Source organism: Rhinatrema bivittatum, chromosome 1 (genome assembly GCF_901001135.1).
Source record: "Rhinatrema bivittatum chromosome 1, aRhiBiv1.1, whole genome shotgun sequence".
NCBI lineage: Eukaryota > Metazoa > Chordata > Amphibia > Gymnophiona > Rhinatrematidae > Rhinatrema > Rhinatrema bivittatum.
In genome coordinates, this window is record NC_042615.1 from 427,052,936 (window position 1) to 427,075,608 (window position 22,673).

Here is a 22,673-nt window from a genome sequence, read left to right on the forward strand (position 1 = left end):
CCCCCCAAAACCAAGTCCTTATCCCCCTCCCCTTCCATTCCACCCTCCAAAAAAAGATATCCAGAAAAAAGCATATTTGATAATGTAATTGTGTACCACTTTGTAATATTCATACTGTATTTTAGATAATTTGCCTTCATTTCCTTGTAGGTTGTTAACTTGGGATTGACGGAGAGATCTCGCTTTTACATTAATGACATGGAGGTATTAAGTCTTCCGCTGAGTTTGGCTCATTTTTCACATCTTTAGATCTGTGTTCTTGAGGTAAATGTAATCTCCCATTTTTCCTGCCCACAGATTGCATCGAATGTCACATCCTTTGCTGTGTATGAGGAGTTCCTACTGCTGACCACCCACTCCCACATTTGCAGGTGCCTCTCCCTGAGGAATTCATCGCTGAAAGGTAAACACTCAAAACATCACTTGAGAGTCAAATGCGCCCATTTACCTTGAGCCAGAAGAACTGAGGGGATGTCTGCTGTTTTATGTTTGTGGGCATGCAACCTGTTCTCCACAGCAGTTCCAGGCTTCAGGCAGTGCAGTGTTAACGATACTTTCAGAGGCACCACTCCTGGAGTCCACGCCTAGGTACTTTTACTTTCAGATTAGGGAAATGGATTTTGTCCTGCCACTGCTGCTTCCTAGCAATCGTTTGAAGGTGATAGCATTACTGCCTCTGCCATTAATTCAAGGCACTAGGTTTAAAAGGTCCTGATGTCAATTTGACCATTCCTCTAGTTTTTGCTTTGTGTTGGGATATACTTGTTTTGGGGCGATAGCACCTTTTGGAGGAGTAGACTTGTTGGCCCTTTATATTCCTGTAGACTTTGACCACATGTGTGTCCTCTTCCCCTTTGTAGTAATCAGTTGTCTAAATAATAACTGTACTTTTATTTTCCGTGAATTGAATTTCATACTGTCTCTGTTAAGCATAGTTTGCACCATACAATGTTCCTGCACCAGGACTGCAATGCACCAAGAAACTCCCCTTTCTATCTCACTCTAATACTGCCTCCTCGTGTGATAGATTTCTCTTTGTTCAAGCATTCAGGTTCTCCTTTCCTTATGATAAGGTTCTTCTGTAAGCAGGAAATCTAGAAGAAAGAGGGGATCCTTACATTGGGGAATCACTTGCTGTCCTATTTTAAGGAGAAGACTTTTGTATGTTTTTTGTTTTTGCCTTTGTGCTGTATATTATCTAGTTGGCTTGTTTATGGGCTTTGCATTTGTTTTTTTTAATAGAACTCCAGGCTGTCTTGAGCAACACTTCCATCCCAAATGATGAAACCGTGCGCAAGGTGGAAAGAGGATCGCGTATAGTTGCCGTTGTGCCTCAGGACATAAAGCTCATCCTACAGGTCGGTCCTTCTCCTTGAGTGGCTTGGGTTAGCACCATGCGACTTGCAGTACCTGAAGCATTGCCGATGTGTGTGACTAGTTCCCAAGCTTTATTTATCCCATTCCCACCGCAAAAAAAAAATCCATACATTACCATTCCTCTGTCTTACCTTTAAGCTCCGAGTGGCTATTTGTGGGGTATTTCTCTTACCTGATAGGAAGGGAGAGACGCTTTTGCTGTTACGTCATCTCTTGGATATAGGGCTTGAATTGCCTGAGGCCAGTTTTGGGACTTGGAAACTGTTGTCCTGCTTGCCTGGACTTTACAGCATGGAATCGCTTAAGCCTGCCTTTAGCTATGGTAGTGAAGTTGATTTAAATTTTTTAAAAATGTATTTATTCAAAACTTTTCTATACCGACATTCATAGGAATATCACATCGGTTTACATTAAACGAGGATAACCAATAACTTTGGAAAAAAGAAGTTACAATTAGCATAAGGGAGCTAAACTTGGGAGAAAGGGCCAGCGTAGCAGAGTCATATAACCGAAGAGGAATGGTTACAACAAAGAGGTTTAACAAATTTTTAACAAAATAAGATGTTATGAAAATAAATTAACAGTATTTACAAATGATTAGAAACTAATTTACAATATGTACAGTATGTCCAAAATAAAGAATCATGGGGCAATTACTTGAATGAATTCCAGGTGAAGGTTAGAATAGTTAAGGGGTTTGAAGGGGTGGGGGGGGGGAATAGGAGGCTATGGGAGGAACTGTGAGTTGGAAGGTGGCGGGGTTAAGTGAAGGTTTGTGAGAAAAGCCAAGTTTTTAGGTTTTTTTTAAAGGTTTGTGCGCAGTATTCTTGGCGCAGGTGTGGGGGCATAGAATTCCAAATAGTTGGTCCAGCGATGGACAGGGCCCTTTTTTTTGTGGTTATGTCAGTAAGCAACAGGGCAATCCAGTAGAACTGTGTGGGGGCGGGGCGGGGGGGGGGAAGGCATACAAAACTTGTTGGGGGAAAAATGTTTCTGAGGATCACATTGGAAGAGAATTGGTAATGAAAGGCTAATTTTGATTATACCAGTAAGTACTAATTTATAATAGTCTATTCTTGTGAGACAGAAAGATAGATTTTAATTTATTCTTCTGCAATCTCATAATTTATGAGCACCATTGCTTTTTCCTATAAGTCTGTAAATTGTTTCCTTAATGGCCCGAAGAGCAGAAATATAATTTGGCCCAGCTCTACCCCCATGGACAAGTCGTTTATACATGTATGTAACCGTCTTAACAGGCTACCACATCAGAAGCCTTCACAACTGTTGAGGGCTTTTTCACATTTTATAAATACCTATGTCGGCCATCAAAGCAACAGTCCTTGACTAGGGGCTCTGTCAAGAGCCAGGTACATGTGCATCTTGAATCTAGCTGCTAGATATCATTGACGTAGACATAATTGGCATCTCAGAGACCTGGTAAAAGGAGGATAACCAAAAGGGACAGTGCAATACCAGTACAGTGCAATACCAGTCTCAGTGCAATACCAGTCACAATGTTAGGGAAGATGAACTTGATGGGAGGGTAGTGCTTTATGTCCAGGAGGGCATAGAATCCAACAGAATAAAGATTGGGTGACTAGGGAATTAGATCGAGGAAGAGTGCTCAATGTCATCTACTTGGATTTCAGCAAAACTTTTGATACGGTCCCACACAAGAGGCTTGTGAATAAAATGAGAAGCTTAGGAGTGGTGGCCTGGATTGCAAACTGGTTGACGGACAGAAGACAATGTGTGAAGGTGTTGCGTCCGTCGGACTCAGACAGACGGCTTCGTCCCACATGCCTCACCTCAATATTGGCTTTCTCCACCAGCCTCGGGAAAATGGCGACCGCCGCGTTTGCTTGCCACACTCCCCAGTGTCCCCGGATCGGCTATGGCGAGGCATACCGCTATGATTCACCTGAGGGCCTCCTAGGGTGAACATTGGCGCGAACCTCGGGGGCGTCCCCCTCGAGTGACGTTACAACATCCGGGTATTTAGGCTGCCCATTTGCTGACTGACTTTGAATTAGCAAGGATTGGATTCGTCCGGTCTAAGCTGCTCTGCCGCTTCTTGCTGCTGCTGGAAGCTTTCCTTACCCTCCGGGGTTCTACTAACTTGGGTACCCATTCCTCAGGAGTCCTTTGCTTCTTTCCAGGTGCCTATCCAATATCCAGGTACTCGCTCCTCAAAGGCCTGAGTTGTCTACCTTGGTGCCTGCTACCATTACTTCTGTCTGCTGGGAACTCCACCATTACAGCTACAAGAGTGTGAGTAATCTAACATCTACCAGTCTGTCTCACCTACATCTCTTCATTAAAGATCTGCATCGGAGCGCCCCTATACCACCATTGTGGGACGGGTATCCTCAGCCGAGGACCCAAGACTGCTGCTGCATGAATCTACTCACTACTGCCACCTCTGGTGAACGCTACAAGCTGTACAATAAAAACTATCTCTGTGTTTATGCATCTGAGTCTAGTCCGGTACTGCAGTTCCCCGCAGGGCTCCTCCCCTTGGGAGTGGCCATCACTGCAGCACCTAAGAATCCACCAAACACCTCAAAACCATAACAGATGGTAAATGGAACTTACTCTGAAGAGAGAACGGTGTTAAGAGGAGTGCCGCAAAGATTGGTGTTGGAACCGGTCCTGTTCAATATCTTTGTGAGCAACATTGAGGACTGGATAGAAGGTAAGGTTTGTCTTTTTGCGGATAATACTAAGATCTACAACAGAGTGGACACGCCGGAAGGAGTGGAGAGAATGAGACGGGATTTAAGGAAGCTGGAAGACTGGTCTAAGATATATGGCAGCTGAGATTCAATGCCAAGAAGTGCAGAGTCATGCAAATGGGATGTGGAAATCCGAAAGAACTGTATTTGATGGGGGGTGAAGGGCTGATGTGCATGGGACAGGAGAGAGACCTTGGGGGTGATAGTGTCTAACGATCTAAAGTCGGCGAAACAATGTGACAAGGCGATAGCTAAAGGCAGAAGAATGCTGGGCTGCATAGAGAGAGGAATATCTAGTAAGAGAAAGGAAGTGATGATCCCCCTTGTCAGGGCCTTGGTGAGGCCTCAACTGGAGTACTGTGTTCAGTTCTGGAGACCGTATCACCAAAGGGACAGAGATAGGATGGAGGCGGTCCAGAGAAGGGCGACCAAAAAGGTGGATGGTCTTCATAAAATGACTTATGAGGAGAGATTGAAGAATCTAAAAATGTTCACCCTGGAGGAGAGGAGGAGCAGGGGTGATATGATACAGATTTTCAGATACTTGAAAGGTTTTAATGATCCATGGTCAACAACAAACCTTTTACGTTGGAAAAAAATCAGTAGAACCAGGGGTCACGATTTGAAGCTCCAGGGAGGAAGACTCAAAACCAATGTCAGGAAGTATTTCTTCACGGAGAGGTTGGTGGATGCCTGGAATGCCCTTCTGGAGGAAGTGGTGAAGACTAAAACTGTGAAGGATTTCAAAGGGGCATGGGATAAACACTGTGGATCCATAAAAGCTAGGGGATGGAAATGAAGAGCAGAGCTATGGGGTGGATTACTGGAGTGGAGGCTACTACCTGGTGATTACTACCCTTATTCAGTAAGCCTTTGCACGGTTAATGCAACTCCAACATTGCTCTCTGCTTCAATGGCAAGGGGAAATGTAGAAAAGAGGATTTGCATTCAGATGATAACCAACAAGGACTGAACTTCACAATCTGGCTAAACAAATAAGCGTGGGGGTAGCTTGCTTATTACGGCAGTTACTACCCTAAACCAATTCAGCCTGATACATCACTTTGAATGCATATACAGCATTGCTCTCTGCTTCAACGGCAGGGGGAGATGTGGAAAAGAGGATTTGCATTCAGACAACAACCAACAAGGACTGAACTACACAATCTGGCTAAACAAATAAGCATGGGGGTGTAGCTTGCTTATTACGGCAGTTACTACCCTAAACCAATTCAGCCTGATACATCACTTTGAATGCATATACAGCGTTGCTCTCTGCTTCAATGGCAAGGGGAAATGTGGAAAACAGGATTTTCATTCAGACAATATCCAACAAGGCATTGATCTGTTCAGTCTGGGTAAACAAACATCGGTGTAACTTGCTTGATGCGGCGGTTACTACTTTTAACCATTAAGCCTTAGGCTCACCTTTGATGCAACTCCAGCATTACTCTCTGCATCAATGACAGGGGATGGCAGGAAATTTGAATCAAACAGTTACCAACAAGGGCCCTGAACTTGGTGGTTGATGAAACAGGTAAGTATGGGAAAATAAGTGTGGGAGCTTGCTGGGCAGACTAGATGGGCCGATTGGTCTTTTTCTGCCGTCATTCCTATGTTTCTATGTTTTTATGTATGCAAAAGACTAAATACACAGTAGAATCGCGATGGAGAAGATACAGAGAAGGGTGACCAAAATGATAAAGGGAATGGAACAATTCCCCTATGAGGAAAGACTAAAGAGGTTAGGACTTTTCAGCTTGGAGAAGAGACGGCTGAGGGGGGTATAATAGAGGTGTTTAAAATCACGAGAGGTCTAGAATGGGTTAATGTGAATCAGTTATTTACTCTTTCGGAAAATAGAAAGACATGGGGGCACTCTATGAAGTTAGCAAGTAGCACATTTTAAACAAATTGGAGAAAATTGTTTTTCACTCAATGTGCAATTAAGCTCTGGAATTCATTGCCAAAGAATGTGGTTAAGAGAGTTAGCTTAGCTGGGTTTAAAAAAGGTTTGGACAGGTTCCTGGAGGAGAAGTCCATAAAGTGCTATTAAAAAGTTGACTTAGGGGGGAGGAAGTGACGTCACTTCCCATGCTGGACGCCTGAAGCGGAGCTCCTCGCGTCGTTGGGCTGTTTCGGGGAAAATAAGAGAAAAAAATATGCAGAACTGCAAGTTGCCAACAGCAGTCGGGAGTGCATAAGACGGGGCGCATGGCAGCCAAGAAAAAAGTGATAGATTTTAAAAAATATTCCTACACGAAGAGTGGTGAGGAAACGGGTCCTGACGGCCTCAAAATGGCGGCAAAGCCAGAGCTGAAGGTACGGGGGATGACAAGCGATTACTTGAAGATGAACCTCCCCCTCCGTGCAGAAATGCATTCTTGGTTTCGGGAGCTGAGGCAAGACATTAGGAATAACAAGCAGGAAGTCACAGAAGTGATGCAGGAGCTCAGAGAGGAATTTTCTGAATTGGGCCGCAGAGTAGATGAAGCAGACTTGCACCTAGATACTCACGAAGAGCGGTGGCAAACCCTGCAGCAAAGTGTCAATGAGTGGCAAACGAGCAATAGAGATATGGCAGACAAGCTATAAGACCTAGAAAATAGGTCTCGGCGTTGTAATTTGAGATTCAAAGGCATTTTAGAGACGGAAGAATACACTGATTGCTCGCAGGTAGTAAGGAAAATCTGCACGCTAATACTGGAAGCCACTGTGCACCTTAGTGAAGACATCCAGCCTAGCTCCATCGTAGAGAGAGCTCACAGATCCCTGGGACCAAAAACTGGGAACAAACCATGGGACATAATCTCCTATGCTTATAAGGAGCACGTCGCCACCGCAGTACGGAAACAAAGGGAGTGGAATTGGGAAGATAACATGGTGGCAATGTATGCAGATCTGGCAGTCTCAACACTTAGGAAGAGACTGGACTTCAAGCCTGTGACAGCGACACTGACTATAGCCAAGACCAGATACCGATGGCTTTTCCCATTTGGATTATGGTTCCAGCTGGGAGGCAGTTTGCATCATGTACGCACAGTGAATGAAACAGCTGAAATCCTAAGAGCAGCGGGAATGTCACTAGATGTGCCACCTACCATCACTAAGAAAACCTCCGGGAACAGAGGGGAAACACCACGCTGGCAACGGATCACGAAGGGAGGCCACGGACTCCAGAGGCATGATGAGGGCAAAGATGACGAATCCTGTCCCTCTTGACGGATATTAAACTGTGGGAGAGACTCTAAACAACTCTTGACTCACATGAGAGTTCTCATATAAATGGTACTCTGCTCTCATCACTGGATCTCCAGTTCAACTGCCCCTTAGGGGTTCCTTAATCTTGAAGTTTTATTCTATGTTCAACTACAGGTACAGCCCAAGCGCGGGGCTGCCACGCTCTCCAGCATGGACACTTCCTCCACTAATCACTGGGAACGGAAGGGAACTTCCCAGGCACTCAGTGGGGTTGATTGGGGGCTGGGGGAGGGAAATACTCAACACGCTCAAGACACAAACTGGCATTAGAACAACGAACACAAGTACTGGCTGTTATAGAGAGGTGTGCTGCCTTGCCAAGAGTTGGGGAACGGGCCTCTACAGTCCCAGGGGTGTGGTCTGTATATAGCAGACTCGGGGTGAGAAGAGTTGGTCACGATTTTCTATTTGAGTGGAAGTGGGGGGAATATGTTGGGCCGCAATCATGACTACATTTAAATTTGTATCACTTATTTTATTTTATTTTGTTATAAAAAAAAAAAAAAATTTGTATCACTTAACGTTAAAGGGGTAAATTCTGGGCGTAAGAGACAGCTCCTATTTAAAGAGCTGGACCGCCTTCAAGCTGATGTTATCTGCCTCCAGGAAACGCACCTTCGGAAAAAGTACGAGGGGTTGATGAGGTCTGTCAGATATCCTCATCAGTATTGGGCGGCGGCGACAGCCTCAGACAAATATACTGGGGTGGGCATACTAATAAACAGATCTCCATCATGAAGTACTCAGCGCCCATTACGATACTAAGGGTCGTTATGTGTTGGTGGTGGTAAAGATGGGGGGGAGGGGGGGGAGCGGGTGACCCTATTGAATGGGTATGGGCACAGTTCACAGAAAGCGGAATTCTTCCATGCTCTTTATTCCACAGTGGCTAATAAACTGGAGGGGAGTGTCATTATGGGTGGAGATTTTAATGTCACGTTTAATCCGACCATAGACACCTCCACAGGGCAAAGTGCGGACACCAAACGTACTAAGCGAATCCTCAAAAAGCTAATAGATCTTGTGTCGGGGGTAGAGATTTGGAGGTTTTGGTTCCCTACCTCGAGAAGCTATACCTTTTACTCCCACCCACATGATAGCTACTCCAGAATTGATATGTTTATGATTGATAAGACAATGATGCATGCAGTCACCGCAGTGGAAATAGAACCTATCGTGTGGTTGGATCATGCACCAATTTGGTTTAAATTAAGGCTACAGAATTATGACCGAGGTCAAAGATTCTGGAGGCTTAATGATTCTCTGCTGGAAAATGGGGAGTTTAAGAGTCAGATTGCGTGGGAGATCCAAGACTACCTCAAAATTAACGATAATGGGGACATCGAATCAGGGACTATGTGGGAATGCCTAAAAGTTGTACTACGGGGATCATTCATTGCTAGAGGTGCTCACATTAAGAAACAAAAGGAGAGGGAATGCAATCAACTACTTAGCCGCCTCCAACATTTGACCAGATCCCATCACCAAGATGGTTTGCAACCTCAGATAGGTCAAAAAATACTGGAAGTTCGTACTCAGATAGTTGAGCAAAATGCCGCTGCAATTGGTTATCAGTTAGAACAAACACAGCAACGGTTTTTTGAAGGAGGAAACAAAGTGGGGAAATATTTAGCGCAAACCTTAAAATGGAGGCAAGCCCAATCAAACATTCTAAAGATCAAATCTGCAGAAGGCAATCTTCTGACTGACAACACTTCCATACATAGCCGTTTTCACCAATTTTATTCCACGCTATACAGTATAGATCAGTCAATTGAGGAAAGTGGGATAGATCGCTACTTAGATACTATTGCTTTGCCAGAGATAACGTCCTCTTAACGGCAATTTTTAGATAAAGAAATTACGATTGGGGAAATACAAGAAGCCATTAAGTCTCTCAGGCCTGGTAAATCTCCAGTTCTGGATGGATACACTCCTCTGTTTTATAAATGTTATGCTGCACAGGTAGCACCGCTCCTGGGTAACCACTTCAACGCACTGAGGTTGGGGAAAACTCAATCCAGGCAGGCAAACACTGCAGGCATTACGATATTGCCAAAACCGGGGAGGGATCAGACGGTCTACGGGTTATATTGACCGATATCGCTTTTAAATATAGATGTTAAACTGCTAGCCAAAATCTTAGCAAATAGGTTAAATTGTTTTATTGAGCAATTAGTCCATCTGGATCAGGCAGGGTTTATCCCGGGGAGGACTGCAGCAAATAATGTCCATAAAATACTCGATAACATCTGGTACATGCAAAAACATCATATACCCACGATAGCCTTGTCGGTTGATGCCGAAAAGGCTTTCGATATGGTGCACTGGCCATATCTATTTATTTATTTAAAAGATTTTGTATACCATCGTTCGTATATATATTTAAAGTCCTAGAAAGGATGGGATTTTATTTATTTAAATTCTTTTCTATACCGTCGCTAAGTTATATACCATTGCAACGGTTTACATGTAGGCACATAAATTAATGTAGGTGGATGCGTACGATAGTACATTCTAACAGGTGCCACAAAAGGTTGTTACAATAAATAGCTAAAGGCAATCAATTGTTTAGTGAAGTAGGTCAAGACTAAGTGTACCTGTAAGGTACGGTTCATGGGTAAAAATCATATTTATAGTGTTTACAATTACGTTTATTGTGAGGGAGAGTTCATAGATTATTAAAATGCACATTCTTAGAATAGTGCTGTGTGCTGGTGTTCTTCTGCCTATTCCTGTATAATTTCATTCTCCAGTCTCTTTATAAAATGCTTGTATAAAAAACCGTGTTTTTAAACTTTTCTTAAAGATCTCTTTGCAAACTGATCTCTAGAGGCATTGTGTTCCAAAGTGTGGGGCCTGCTAAAGATAAGGCCCTTTCTCTCACTTGAGTTAGTCTTGCTGTTTTTACTGAGGGAATGGTTAAGAGTGCTTTATTTGCCGATCGAAGGTTTCTGTGTGGGACGTGCACTCGCAATGCTGTGTCTAGCCAGTCCGATTTTTCATCATGTATTAATTTATGTATGGTACATAGGGCTTTGTATTTAATTCTGTGTTCAATAGGTAGCCAATGTAATTCTGCTAGGGTTTTGGTTATATGGTCCATCCTTTTTTTCCGGTAAGTATTCTAGCTGCTGTGTTTTGAAGTATTTGAAGTGGCCTTAATGTTGAATTCAGGAGTCCTAGTAAAAGGGCATTACAGTAGTCCGTGCTGGAGAAAACTAGTGCTTGAAGTACTGTTTTGAAATCAGTTCGTGTTAGTAGTGGTTTTAGTTTTCTGAGTACCATGATTACTTTTAGCGATATGTGCTGTTTTAGATTGATTTCTGGGTCCATTATTATTCCAAGGTTTCGTACTTTTTCAGCTAGTTCAATTTTCTGGTTGTCTTTGAGGATTATTGGAGTTTGGATGATTTCAATATTTTTCCGTTCTAAGTGTAGAAATTCTGTTTTTTCAATATTAATCACAAGTTCCATTTGCTTTAGCAGTTGTTTTATAATGTCTAGGTACATGTTAGCTAGATTTAACGTTTTCTCTAGCGTGTCCTCGATTGGTAAGATTAGTTGAATATCGTCTGCATAAATATAATGTATGATTCTTAGACCTGCTAGCAGATGACATAAGGGCAGCATGTATAGTTGCACATGGGGCTGATCCCTGCGGTACTCCTGTTTTGAGATTGACACTTTCTGAAAATACGTTGTTGATCTGAACTTGAAAGAACCTATTATTTAGATATGAACTAAACCAGTTTATTGTTTTGCTGTGTAATCCGATTTCTTCTAGTCTTTTTAGTAGTATTTTATGGTTTACTGTGTCAAAGGCTGCTAAGTCTAGCATTATTAGAATGTAAAGTTTATCACTATCAAAACCTCTTAGAATGTTATCTGTTAGTGAGAGAAGTAGTGTCTCAGTGCTGTAGTGCTTTCGAAATCCATGTTGAGATGGATATAGTATGTTATTATCTAGGTGTTCAGCTAGCTGTTTCTGTGCTGTTTTTTCTATTAGTTTAGCTATTAAGGGAAGATTTGAGACTGGTCGGTAGTTGTTCAGGATCATGGGGTCACTTTTTTTTCTTTATGATTGGTTTTATAATTGCCCCTTTTAGCATATCTGGCATAGTTCCTTCTTCAAGGGATAGGTTTATGATCTTAGCTAGTGTAGGGGAGACTGTGTTAGCTGTTTTCTTAAGTTCAAATGTTGGTATTGAGTCGATTTTGTGTGGAGCCGGGTTTATATTTATATTTGGAGAACACTTTCTTCAATGGTTGAGGCAACTGTATAATGAGCCAAAAGCCTGTATGAAAATCAATGGGGGATATTCGCTGACATTTCAAGTGGGAAGAGGGACACGGCAGGGATGTCCATTGTCACCCCTCCTTTTTGCCTTGTTTTTAGAACCCTTTGCGATAAATGTCAGGCGCAATACCGACATCACAGGCATAACGGTGGGTTCTGTGACATCAGAAATTTCGTTATTTGCTGTCGATATTTTGATCACGCTGACTAACGCGGGTTTGTCTCTCGCCCAGATTACCCAAGAGCTGGAGGCCTTTAGTGGGGTATCTGGGTTTCATATTAATTGGGAGAAATCTGAGATCCTTCACATCAGCCTCCCCATCGGAGAGGAACGCCACTTACAGCCACAGTTTCATTTCCAATGGGCAAAAAAACAGATTAAATATCTAGGAGTAATGATTAGTGTGACCCAGGACCTGTTCTGTATTAACTATCTTCCCCTATGGAATAAAATGACCAAGGCCATGGAAGAATGAAGTAGGTATCACATCTCTTGGCTGGGCCGTATTGCGGTAGTCAGAATGTTACTGATTCCCAAATTACTATACCTCTTTCAAACGCTTCCTATTACGATCCCTCCAAGTTAACTGAAATTGTGGCAAGGGAGATGTAGGTCATTCATATGGACTGGGCGGCGCGGCAGATCCTCTATCAATCCAAGGTGCAGGGCGGGTTAAGTGTCCCGGAAATTGGGAGGTACTATTTGGCAGCTCAATTAAAAAAAATTAGTGGATTGGCACAAATGCCTTCACCCTCCGCAGTGGATCCAAATAAACCGAGAACTACTGGGGCCAGTTCCACTCAAAAGCTTACTGTGGCAACCCCACAAGACGTGGACCTTAGATCACAAGATCTTGCTCCCTCCATCTATTAATATTTCCCTAGAGCTCTGGATACAACAGGGTGAGAGGCTGAGGGGAACGAAGGAATATCATGCCAGTACCAACCTTTATATAAATAATAAATTCTCTCCGGGTTTCGAGAACGCCGCTTTTCAGGTATGGAAGGCTAAGGGGATTGAGAAATGGGCACATATTTGGAGCAAGCAAGGGCTCAGGTCCTTTTCTAACCTGCAACGCCAATACGGCTTATCTGATTCAGAGATATTTCCATACGCCCATGTGCGTCATTTTGCACGTACCTCCATGATAGGGATTCACCTGCAACAGGAGCCTTCTGACTTTGAAGTGCTGTGCACCAAAGCTGCCAGGACCTCAAAGTTACTATCGGTTCTTTACAGTCGGCTGGGGACAACCGAAGACTTAAGGGCCTCTCATGTGCGAGCCTGAGAGAAAGATCTCAACCTCGACATGACAATTCACGAGTGGAAGGTGATTTTTCAGGGTATGGGGAAGGGGCACATTGCAGCACACTTAATAGAAAATTCTTTTAAGCTTTTATATCGCTGGTACATGTACCCACAAAAATTGCATCATATGCGTCCATCCCTCTCTGGTGATTGCTGGAGGAAGTGTGGGGGAGAAGGCACCTTCTTGCATATGTGGTGGGAATGTTCGGTCATCAATGTTCGGCAATAACATCTCATAGTTACCTCGCTTTCAGTTTATAAAGTTTCCATTTCTTCCTTGTATTCTCCCAATGTTCCCATTGTTCTGATACTCTAATATTTTATATAACAGCAGGTTATATTTATGTACAAATTGTTCTGATGTTCTAACGTTTTATGTTCTATGTAATCGCCACTTGCGACAGTTCTGTTACACTGTAAACCGGTATGATCTGTATACTTTACAGGAATATCGGTATATAAGAATTCAAAATAAATAAATAATAAATAAATAAATCACGGGGGTATGGGTTGAGATAGTCAAGTCTCACGAGGGACTCGTGAGACTTGACTATCAACCCCGTGAGACGGGGGTATGGGTTGAGATAGTCAAGTCTCAAGAGGAACTACTATGCCTCGAAGATACACGACCTTATTTTCGATGCCAAAGCCCTCTTCAGCTATGTAGCCAACCTCACACAAGTAAACCAACCAGAGATTACACATGACCAAGCTCAATCAAAAGCAGAAGAACTAGCTCTTTTCTTCAACAACAAAATCAATACTCTCCTATCGCAGCTCCCCACGAACCCCACTGTTCCACTAACTACTCCTCAACCCTCAATCAACTACACTCGGTTAGAAGAACTTGACACAACTTCATCCGCTGAGATCCAAGGAATTCTTAGGAAAATGAAACCATCCTCTCATCCCTCGGATCACATCCCAACCAAACTACTACTAGCAATCCCAGAATCTATCTCCAAATCCCTGGCAGACATCATAAATTGCTCCCTCACACAAGGACTCTACCCGGACAACCTCAAACTTGCCTCACTCAAACCCCTTCTCAAAAAACCAAATCTCGACCCAAACGATCCTAACAATTTCAGACCGATAGCTAACCTCCCATTCATAGCCAAGATAATGGAAAAATTGGTAAACTCACAACTCTCAAACCACATTGAAGACAACAACCTTCTATTTCCATCACAATACGGATTCCGTAAAACCTTAAGCACGGAAGCCCTCCTCATCTCTATGACTGACCACATCGTCCTAGGCTTAGACAAAGGACAAGCCTTCCTTCTGATACTACTCGACCTCTCGTCTGCATTTGATACGGTCAATCACTCCCTTCTCATCAACCAATTATCAGCCATAGGTATTTCAGGCACTGCCCTATCATGGTTCAGAACCTTCCTCAGCAACAGAGGTTATAAGGCAAAGATTCATAATAAAGAATCCTCTCTACACCCCGCAGCCGTAGGAGTCCCTCAGGGCTCATCCCTGTCTCCTACCTTGTTTAACATTTATCTGTTACCCTTATGTAAACTTCTCACTGACCTCAATCTCAAACATTTTCTCTACGCTGACGATATTCAGGTCCTGATCCCCATCGAAGAATCGCTCGCAAAAACAATGTTGCACTGGGAATCCTGCCTCCAAAATATCAAACAACTTCTTACAAGTCTCAACCTGATACTAAATTCATCAAAAACGGAACTTCTACTCATCACTCCAGAAAACAGCTCCATCACATACACTCATCCTACCGTACCAAGCACTACACAAGTGAGAGATCTAGGAGTTCAAATTGACAATCACCTAAACCTGAAAGCTAACATCAACAAAACCACCAGAGACTGCTTTTACAAGCTCCAAGTGCTGAAAAGAATACGACCTCTCTTCCACACACACGACTTCAGAACGATCCTACAATCAATCATTTTCGCAAAGTTGGACTATTGCAACACCATCATGCTTGGTCTCCCTTCATCACACACCAAACCATTACAAATGGTACAAAATGCCTCCGCCCGTATACTCACCAACACCAGGAGAAGAGAACACATAACACCTATCTTGATGGACCTCCATTGGCTGCCCATCCACTTCAGAATAATCTACAAGGCCATTCTCACCATTTTCAAAAACATCCATCAATTAGCCCCAATCGATCTCCATATTCCCCTCCGATTACACCATTCCACAAGACCGACAAGAGATGCTTACAAAGGATCACTTCAAGTACCTCCAGCCAAGACTACCAGACACATCACGCTTAGAGATCGGGCATTCTCCACAGCCGGTCCAACATTATGGAACTCCATTCCCCCGGATCTTAGAATGGAACTCAACATTCAAGATAAGACTCAAAACGTGGCTGTTCACGCAGGCCTTTCCTAACTCCAACCCCATCTAATCCCCCTTCATGCAACAAGCTCCGCTAGTATTAGCGTTAATAGCCACCTCTCACAATGTTATTTATACATATATTTTACTATCTAATCTTCATTTCCCTTCTCATTCCAAGTTATTGTTTTCCTTGTTATATGTAACTGCTTTTCTGCACTTTTGTTAAATGGTAAAGTTTCACCCCTGTTTCTTGTGAACCAGCATGATGGGACCACCGTCTTGAATGTTGGTATATAAAAAACTTAAATAAATAAAAAAATAAAATAAATAAGTGGTTAGGAGAAATGGTCCAGAACATGGAAAGCTCCTAAAGTGCCCACTTGTAAAGAAATACAACAAAAAGTTGACAAAATTTATTTATTGTCGAAAATTACAGCGCACAAACCCAACACTATGCATAAGTTTGAACTTACATGGCACGCCTTTCTCACATGGAAGAATAAACTTTCATGATTTGCAGCACAATGACATTGTAATACATCTCGGTCCTCTTGGTACAGGTAACAGGTTTGATGATTTGGTAACAGCTCCATAGTTGGATGAATAACATTAAGCTAACATGGTAAATATACTTCTAGCTTTGAGCGTGTGGGGGGGTGAAATACATTAGTGGGGGGGGGGGAGGGGAGATAAAGTTTGAATATTTATACTGCATGCATGACTTGTTACATATGTACTTGTTATATGTTAACAAGCCGTTAAGCCCGTTAAAACGGGCTACATTAACATTTTTTTTGGATCATTTCCTTCCCCCTCATTCTCCCTCCCACCTCCCCCACTCTCTCCCCTCAGTCACTCCTCTCTCTCCCTCCCTCCTCTCCTCAGTCACTCCCCCCTCCTCCCTCCCTCAGTCACTCCTATCTCCCCCTCCCCCAGTCACTCCCCTCAGTCACTCCCCCCTCCTCCCCTCAGTCACTCCCCCCTCCTCCCTCCCTCAGTCACTCCCCCCTCCTCCCCTCAGTCACTCCTCCCTCCCCCTCCCCTCAGTCACTCCTCCCTCCCCTCAGTCACTCCCCTCTCCCCCCTCCCCTCAGTCACCCCTCCCTCCTCCCCTCAGTCACTCCTCCCTCCCCCCTCCCCTCAGTCGATCTCCGCCGAAGACCCAGAGCGGCGGCGTCCCGAAGACGCGGAGCGGCGGCGGCATGCGCGCGAGGGAGGGACAGACTTCCTTCCGTCCGTCCGTCTGTCCCTCCCTCGCGCGCATGCCGCCGCTGCTGCCGCTCCTGCCCGGGTCTTCGGGCCGGTGCCGCCGCTCCGGGTCTTCGGGCCGCTCCTGCCGCTCCGGGTCTTCGGGCCGGTGCCGCCGCCGCTCCGGGTCTTTGGGCCGCTGCTTCGGGCCGGTGCCGCCGCCGCCGCTCCGGGTCTTCGGGCCGGTGCCGCCGCCGCCGCTCCTACAGCGCCATTTTTATTTTCAAGAGGCACACTGTGACCGATGTGCTCGCATGCGCGGTAGAGCTGCTCTCTACTGCGCATTTGCGGCACGTCGGTCAAGCTTCGTTTATTAGGTAGGATAATTAGATGCCTACGAAACTCATGGTTTACTGTTAAGTGTTCCATCATTTGTACCGTAGTATGTTTGTATGTATAAGCGAATTAATGTATAACAATACTTCGCTTAATAAAAACTTTAAATAAAAAAAAAAAAAAGTTGACTTAGGGGATAGCCCACGAACCAGAACCGGAATACCTTCCCCCATCTTTCTGGCCTGCCTACCACTTAGATATTCACAATAGAATCCGGCCCACCATCATCCCCCAATAGCCTGTCTGAGCAGTTTTACATAATCAGTGATGGCTCATAAAGACATGCGCAATGTGAGCTATTGCTGCTGCTGATGGGACTGAGCCTCTGGCAGGCTGCTGGAGAAAAGGAGAAAGGCGGTGTCATATGAGAGGAGTGGATGGGTTGACAAAAGCTTTCTAATGGCTGCCGGTGGCTGAAGAGGAATGGAGGCCCTAGTATCGCTGGTAGAGTCCACCCTGCTGGCTACAGTGACCCATCCCTCGGCAGGCACTTCGGGGTTGTAAAGCTGGAGTGGTTGATATCTGTCGTCAGATGACGCCCACCCCATGGCAGGGCCTGGTGGTGCTGAGGCAGAAGACTGGAGAAGGTTAGGGACCCTGGCAGCAGAGGAGGAGGAGGATCTCTGTCTTGGGTGAGTGCTGGCTGTGGGGCCTGGAGCATGCGCTGCCGAGGCCATTACTAACTTGTATTATCTGTGCTGGGGAAGGCATTGATAATCAGTTCTTGCCTGCAGCTACACGTTGCAGAATGGAGGCCCCATAGATGCTGTTGGCTGAAGAACAAATGAGGGAAGGAGAGTGTGTGTATGAGTGAGAGAGCGTGGGGGAGCATGTGTGAGAGAGGTGGATGTGGATGAGAGAGAAGAGTAGAGCCTATGATGGAAAGAGAACTCTAAGAAGGCCCAAAGAGCTTCAAGGCTCCTCCCCCTCTGCCAGAGGAGCTCCCAAGTAGAACCGCCCAACCCTGGCCCCCATTAAAAATGGGAGCCAGTAATGTGGCCCCAGTCAAAAAATGTTTTCCCTCAGTCTGTGAATACTTTCTGCAGCAGAAACAAGGCTTGAGAAATACATGTGTCTTGTACCAGAGTAATTGGATGCAGGGCGCACAGCACATACTCGGCATTAGATAGACTGCCAAAGCAACAAGCCTCTTCTGAAGGTAAATCAGCACATGAATCACCAGTTAAGCACTGTGTATTTATTTATGTTGAAAGATTTATTACCCACTGATATCCATGGTTCAAGGCAGGGTACAAACTAAAACCTTTCACAATACCAGACAACCATGAAAAAATACAAACTAGAATGGGAAAATGAACCTCAAAATTAATCCATATAAGTACCATAAGTAACAGAGTTTTGTTGCCTTTACTGTCCTTGCAGATGCCAAGAGGAAATTTAGAAACTGTTCACCATCGAGCACTTGTTATGGCACAGATTCGAAAATGGCTAGACAGGTGAGCGAGCTGGAACTGCACATATTTGCTCCTTGCATGTCTAAATTTGCTATGGAGTCAGAATGGTTAGTAAGCCTGCTCGTGGAGAGCACGCTCGTCATGCTTTACTGGTAAGAGCACATCACAGGACTGCTCCTTCATCTTAAATGCCAATGGAAACCAGATGAAACTAAATGTAGCTATGCATAAATACAGCTAACGTGCGCATCACTGCCTATCTGTATGATTCGTAGAATATTTAATATCAGCAGCCATCTTTTTTTTTTTTCTTATTGCTTGGCAGTTTAATTTTTGTGCTTTGGGCTTCCAGCTCAGTCAGAAACAACTGTTGCTCCATGCTTTCTTCCAACCTCTGCAGCATCTCCATTGGGCCTGTGGAGCAGAAATCAAACTGAAGAATCAAGCGCATAACTAACCATCTTAAATGTAGATGGATTAATCTTGCTGTGTTTTGCTGCTGTTCAGTAAAATTTTAAATTATAGCTGTTAGCAAGTGCTGTGCTTATCAAGAAATGCATGTAAATCTGTACCTTCCCTGTACGTACCCGGATCAGTCCAGACTCCTGGGTTTTGCCTCCCCTCCAGCAGATGGAGACAGAGAAATTTTAATGGATTCCGTCCTGTACCCCTGAGGTGCCACCTAGAGTCTGTCAGTATTTCTCCGTCTCCAGCAAATGGTGGAGGTGCAATCCTTAAGTATGATAGAGTTAGGATTTTGATTTGGTCTTTGATTTTTTTTTTCTGAAATTTCCCAAGCAGTTTCAAAAAAAAAGAAAAAAGAGATAGCTTTTAATAGGATTTCAGCCTCCCAGGGGGTTGCCAGGTCCTGGTGGAGCCACCCCCCCATGGTAGTATAGGCTCCAGAGCAGAGGGTTGAGAACCATGTCACTGCCCACTACTGAGGGTAATACCGGGGAGCCTGGGTCACTCACCCTCAGGAGGACCTTCCATAAAGTTAAAAAAAAATAAATAATAAATCAGGTGCTGTTTCTTTAAATTTCCCTTCTCGTCCTGCCTAGCTTTCTCTTCGGAGTTTGCTTCTCTTTCGCTGACGCATCGTCTGTCGACCTTGGACAGCTCCTGATGCTTTTATTTTTTCTCTTGCTGCTTTCCTCTGCAGCTCCGTGCTAAATTTAGGACGCTGATCATGCCGCGTGGTGTGGCCTGTTCTTAGTGCGGCAGCGCGAGCACGGCTGTCCAGAGCCAACGTTTGCACGGAATGCATGTCGGGGGAGAAGGGTCCTCTGGGGCAGCTGCACCAGAAAAAGCGAGCAGCAGCAAGTCAAAATCGCGCTGGGTGCCTGACAAGTCAGTTCTGCGATGCCAGCCCTCGGCCCCGTTCCTCCTCAGCGTGGGAACGGAGGCCATTTTAGGTACATTCAAGGAGCAAAAGAGAGCTGCAGGGAGGGATCTCCCCACCGCCTTTGTCACCGCGGACTAGTGCCCCTGGGGGGGGCCGATTACGAGGGGGATGGTGATCATTCCTCTGAGGATGGCCCCAGGGAGGACTCAGATGGGTCTTCCTCTTCGTTCACCTCAGACTTTGTATTGTTACTACACAAGGCCTTCAAAGCCCACAAGGCTGCGAAGAGTCAGAGCACAAAGGTACCTCGTAAGGCACCAGCATCGTCAGGGGATGGGAAAGGGTCCTCCTCGGCCCGAAAGCGTGCCAAGTCGCCACATGAGGTAGGAGCCCCTAAGGACAAACGCCCTCTTAGGTCCTTTTCCTATCCGGTGGACAGTTCATCTTTGGACAGTTCGGATGAGGGTGAGTCTCCTCCAGAGGCTCCTGATCAGGGGCCGGATGCGGATCCAGATAATCAGCTCCTGCCTGCCAAGCAAGTGGGCACGCTTCCGGGTGGAAGGTGATGACCCCAAGGTGGTCCGTTTATTCAGGAAGGATGAGTTAGGTTCTCTTATCCCGGCTATCCTGGAGGAGCTAGGAATTGAGGTCCCTCTTGAGGATTCTCGCTTCGGCGCTGTGGATCCGGGGATGGTGGGGCTCAGAGGTCCGGCTCGGTCATTTCCATTTCATATGTCAGTTACTGACCTCTTGTTTAGGGAGTGGGACACTCCCAACCTGGGTTTGAAGGTAAGTCAAGCTATGGACAAATTGTACCTGCTTCCAGAGGACGCGCTAGATCTCCTCAAGGTGCCCAAGGTGGATGCCGCTGTGTCAGCAGTGACGGGAGCCATGGCCCTGAAGGACTTGCAGGATTATAAATTGGAGTTACAACTTAAAAAGATCTTTGAGGTTTCAGCTCTAGGAGTCCGGGCTGCCATGTGTATCAGTTTCGCGCTGCAGGCCAGTCTTCGCTGGGTGCAGGATTTGCAAGCCGCTGTACCTCTTTCGGACACTCAGGCACAGCAAGCCAGTCGGCTGGAGGCTGCGGTGGCTTACAGTGCGGACGCACTTTATGATCTTTTACGGACTTCGGGCAGGAATATGGTCTCGGCTGTCTCAGCCTGCCAGCTCCTCTGGCTTCGGTACTGGTCTGCAGATGTTTTGTCCAAGGCTCAACTGGGTTCCTTGCCCTTCAAAGGAAGACTGCTTTTCGGCCAGCAATTAGAGGACATGATAAAGTCTCTGGGGGAGAACAAAGTCCATAAGCTACTGGAGGACAGGCCCAGGACGAGAGGATCCTTTCCTCAGCGGGCAAGATTTCGGGGAAGTCGCCGTTTTTGCTCCTCACGTTCCTCTGGCTCATTGTTTCGGCTGGGGCCCGGCCGCCAAAATTCGTGAAACCAGTCCTTTCCAGGCCGGCGGCCTTCCAGAGATGGAGCCTCTCAGCCTCATGGGGGAACCAAGTCCACACAATGAAGCGAGGCCGGTTCACTCCCCCGTTCCAAGAATAGGGGGAAGACGGTCCCCATTTCTAGAGGAGTGGACCTCCTTGACCTCAGATCAGTGGGTCCTAAATATAATAGAACACGGCTATGCTTTAGATTTTGCTCGGCCGATTCACAAGCACTACATACCGTGTTTCCCCGATAGTAAGACACCCCTGATAGTAAGACGTAGTGGGAATTTTAGGGGGGTCGGCTAATGTAACACATCCCCCGAAAGTAAGACGTAGTAAAGTAAAAGGTAGCCATGGCATAGCGCGAAGGAGGACGGTGGCGCCGGCTTCATTGAATTGTGTAGCAGAGCAGGAGGTCACATGGGCACAGCCAATGAGAGCTGTCAGAGACATAGCGTCATGTGTCTCCGGCAGCTCTCATTGGATGTGCCCCGCGCGATCTCCCGCACTGATATCGCGCTGTCTGCGAAGACACAGGATAGAGAGGTACGGTAGCTGTTGCAGCGGTGAGATATCGCCATACAGTACTTGTTCTGTGTCCTGTGTGCATAGCAGGGGGTAATATTGCCCCCTGTTGTTCACATAACACCTATAGTATATTGCCTATGTCCCCTGTTCGCATAACACATATACTATCCCTGTTTGGGATACTGTAGGAGACTGTAACCCTATGAGAGACTGTGATATGGAACCATAAGCAGTGCTTTTACCGTACGCTATATTTTTGCCCCTAGACATGAGCGCTTCCGGTTCCAGTGGTAAAAGGAAGAGCTACACCGTTTAAAACCAAATTCGACTTTTTTTCCAATATAAGACATACCCTGAAAGTAAGACATAGTGGGACTTTTGGGGGTAAAAAGAAAGTAAGACGCTGTCTTATTTTCGGGGAAACACGGTAGTTTCCCTGTGCTCTTACCACCAAAAGCGTCGGGCGGTGCAAGACACTCTACAAAGTTTACAGGCCCTGGGCGCCATAGTTCTGGTACCCACAGGAGAACTCAGATGAGGGCGTTACTCCATCTACTTCGTGGTACCCAAAAAAGAGGGTACTTTTCGTCCCATCCTCAACCTAAAGAGGGTCAATTGGACTCTAAAGGTGCCTCGTTTTCGGATGGAAACTCTGCGCTCTGTAATAGCATCCATGCACGAAGGAGAATTTCTGGCATCGCTGGACCTAACGGAAGCTTACTTGCACATACCCATCCGTCAGGATCATCAGAAGTATCTACCTTTCGCAATCCTCGGTCATCATTTTCAGTTTTGCTCAGTGCCTTTCATAGAAACATAGAAATGACGGCAGAAGAAGACCAAAATGGCCCATCAAGTCTGCCCAGCAAGCTACGCACTTTATCCATTTTTTTTCCCTTTTTCTCTCTCCCACCTGTTACTATTGGCTTCCAGTACCCTCCAACTCTAGTTCCCCTCCACCCAATTAAGAGAGCAGCTTTGAATCTGCCTCCAAGTGACATCCAGCTCAATTGGGGGTAGCAACCGCTGCAACAAGCAGGC

At 45.4% G+C, this 22,673-nt stretch overlaps 1 protein-coding gene across 3 annotated transcripts in view; it reads left to right on the forward strand.

Annotated features, from left to right (window-relative positions):
* ELP1 (elongator complex protein 1) overlaps window positions 1-22,673 on the forward strand; it is a 273,772-nt gene that overhangs the window by 107,786 nt on the left and 143,313 nt on the right. For all 3 annotated transcript variants that reach the window (XM_029603978.1, XM_029603967.1, XM_029603987.1), the window contains 4 exons: window positions 151-204; window positions 298-403; window positions 1,243-1,358; window positions 18,290-18,363. In XM_029603978.1, coding sequence (XP_029459838.1) covers window positions 151-204; window positions 298-403; window positions 1,243-1,358; window positions 18,290-18,363 — 350 coding nt within the window. The remainder of the gene's footprint in view (window positions 1-150; window positions 205-297; window positions 404-1,242; window positions 1,359-18,289; window positions 18,364-22,673) is intronic.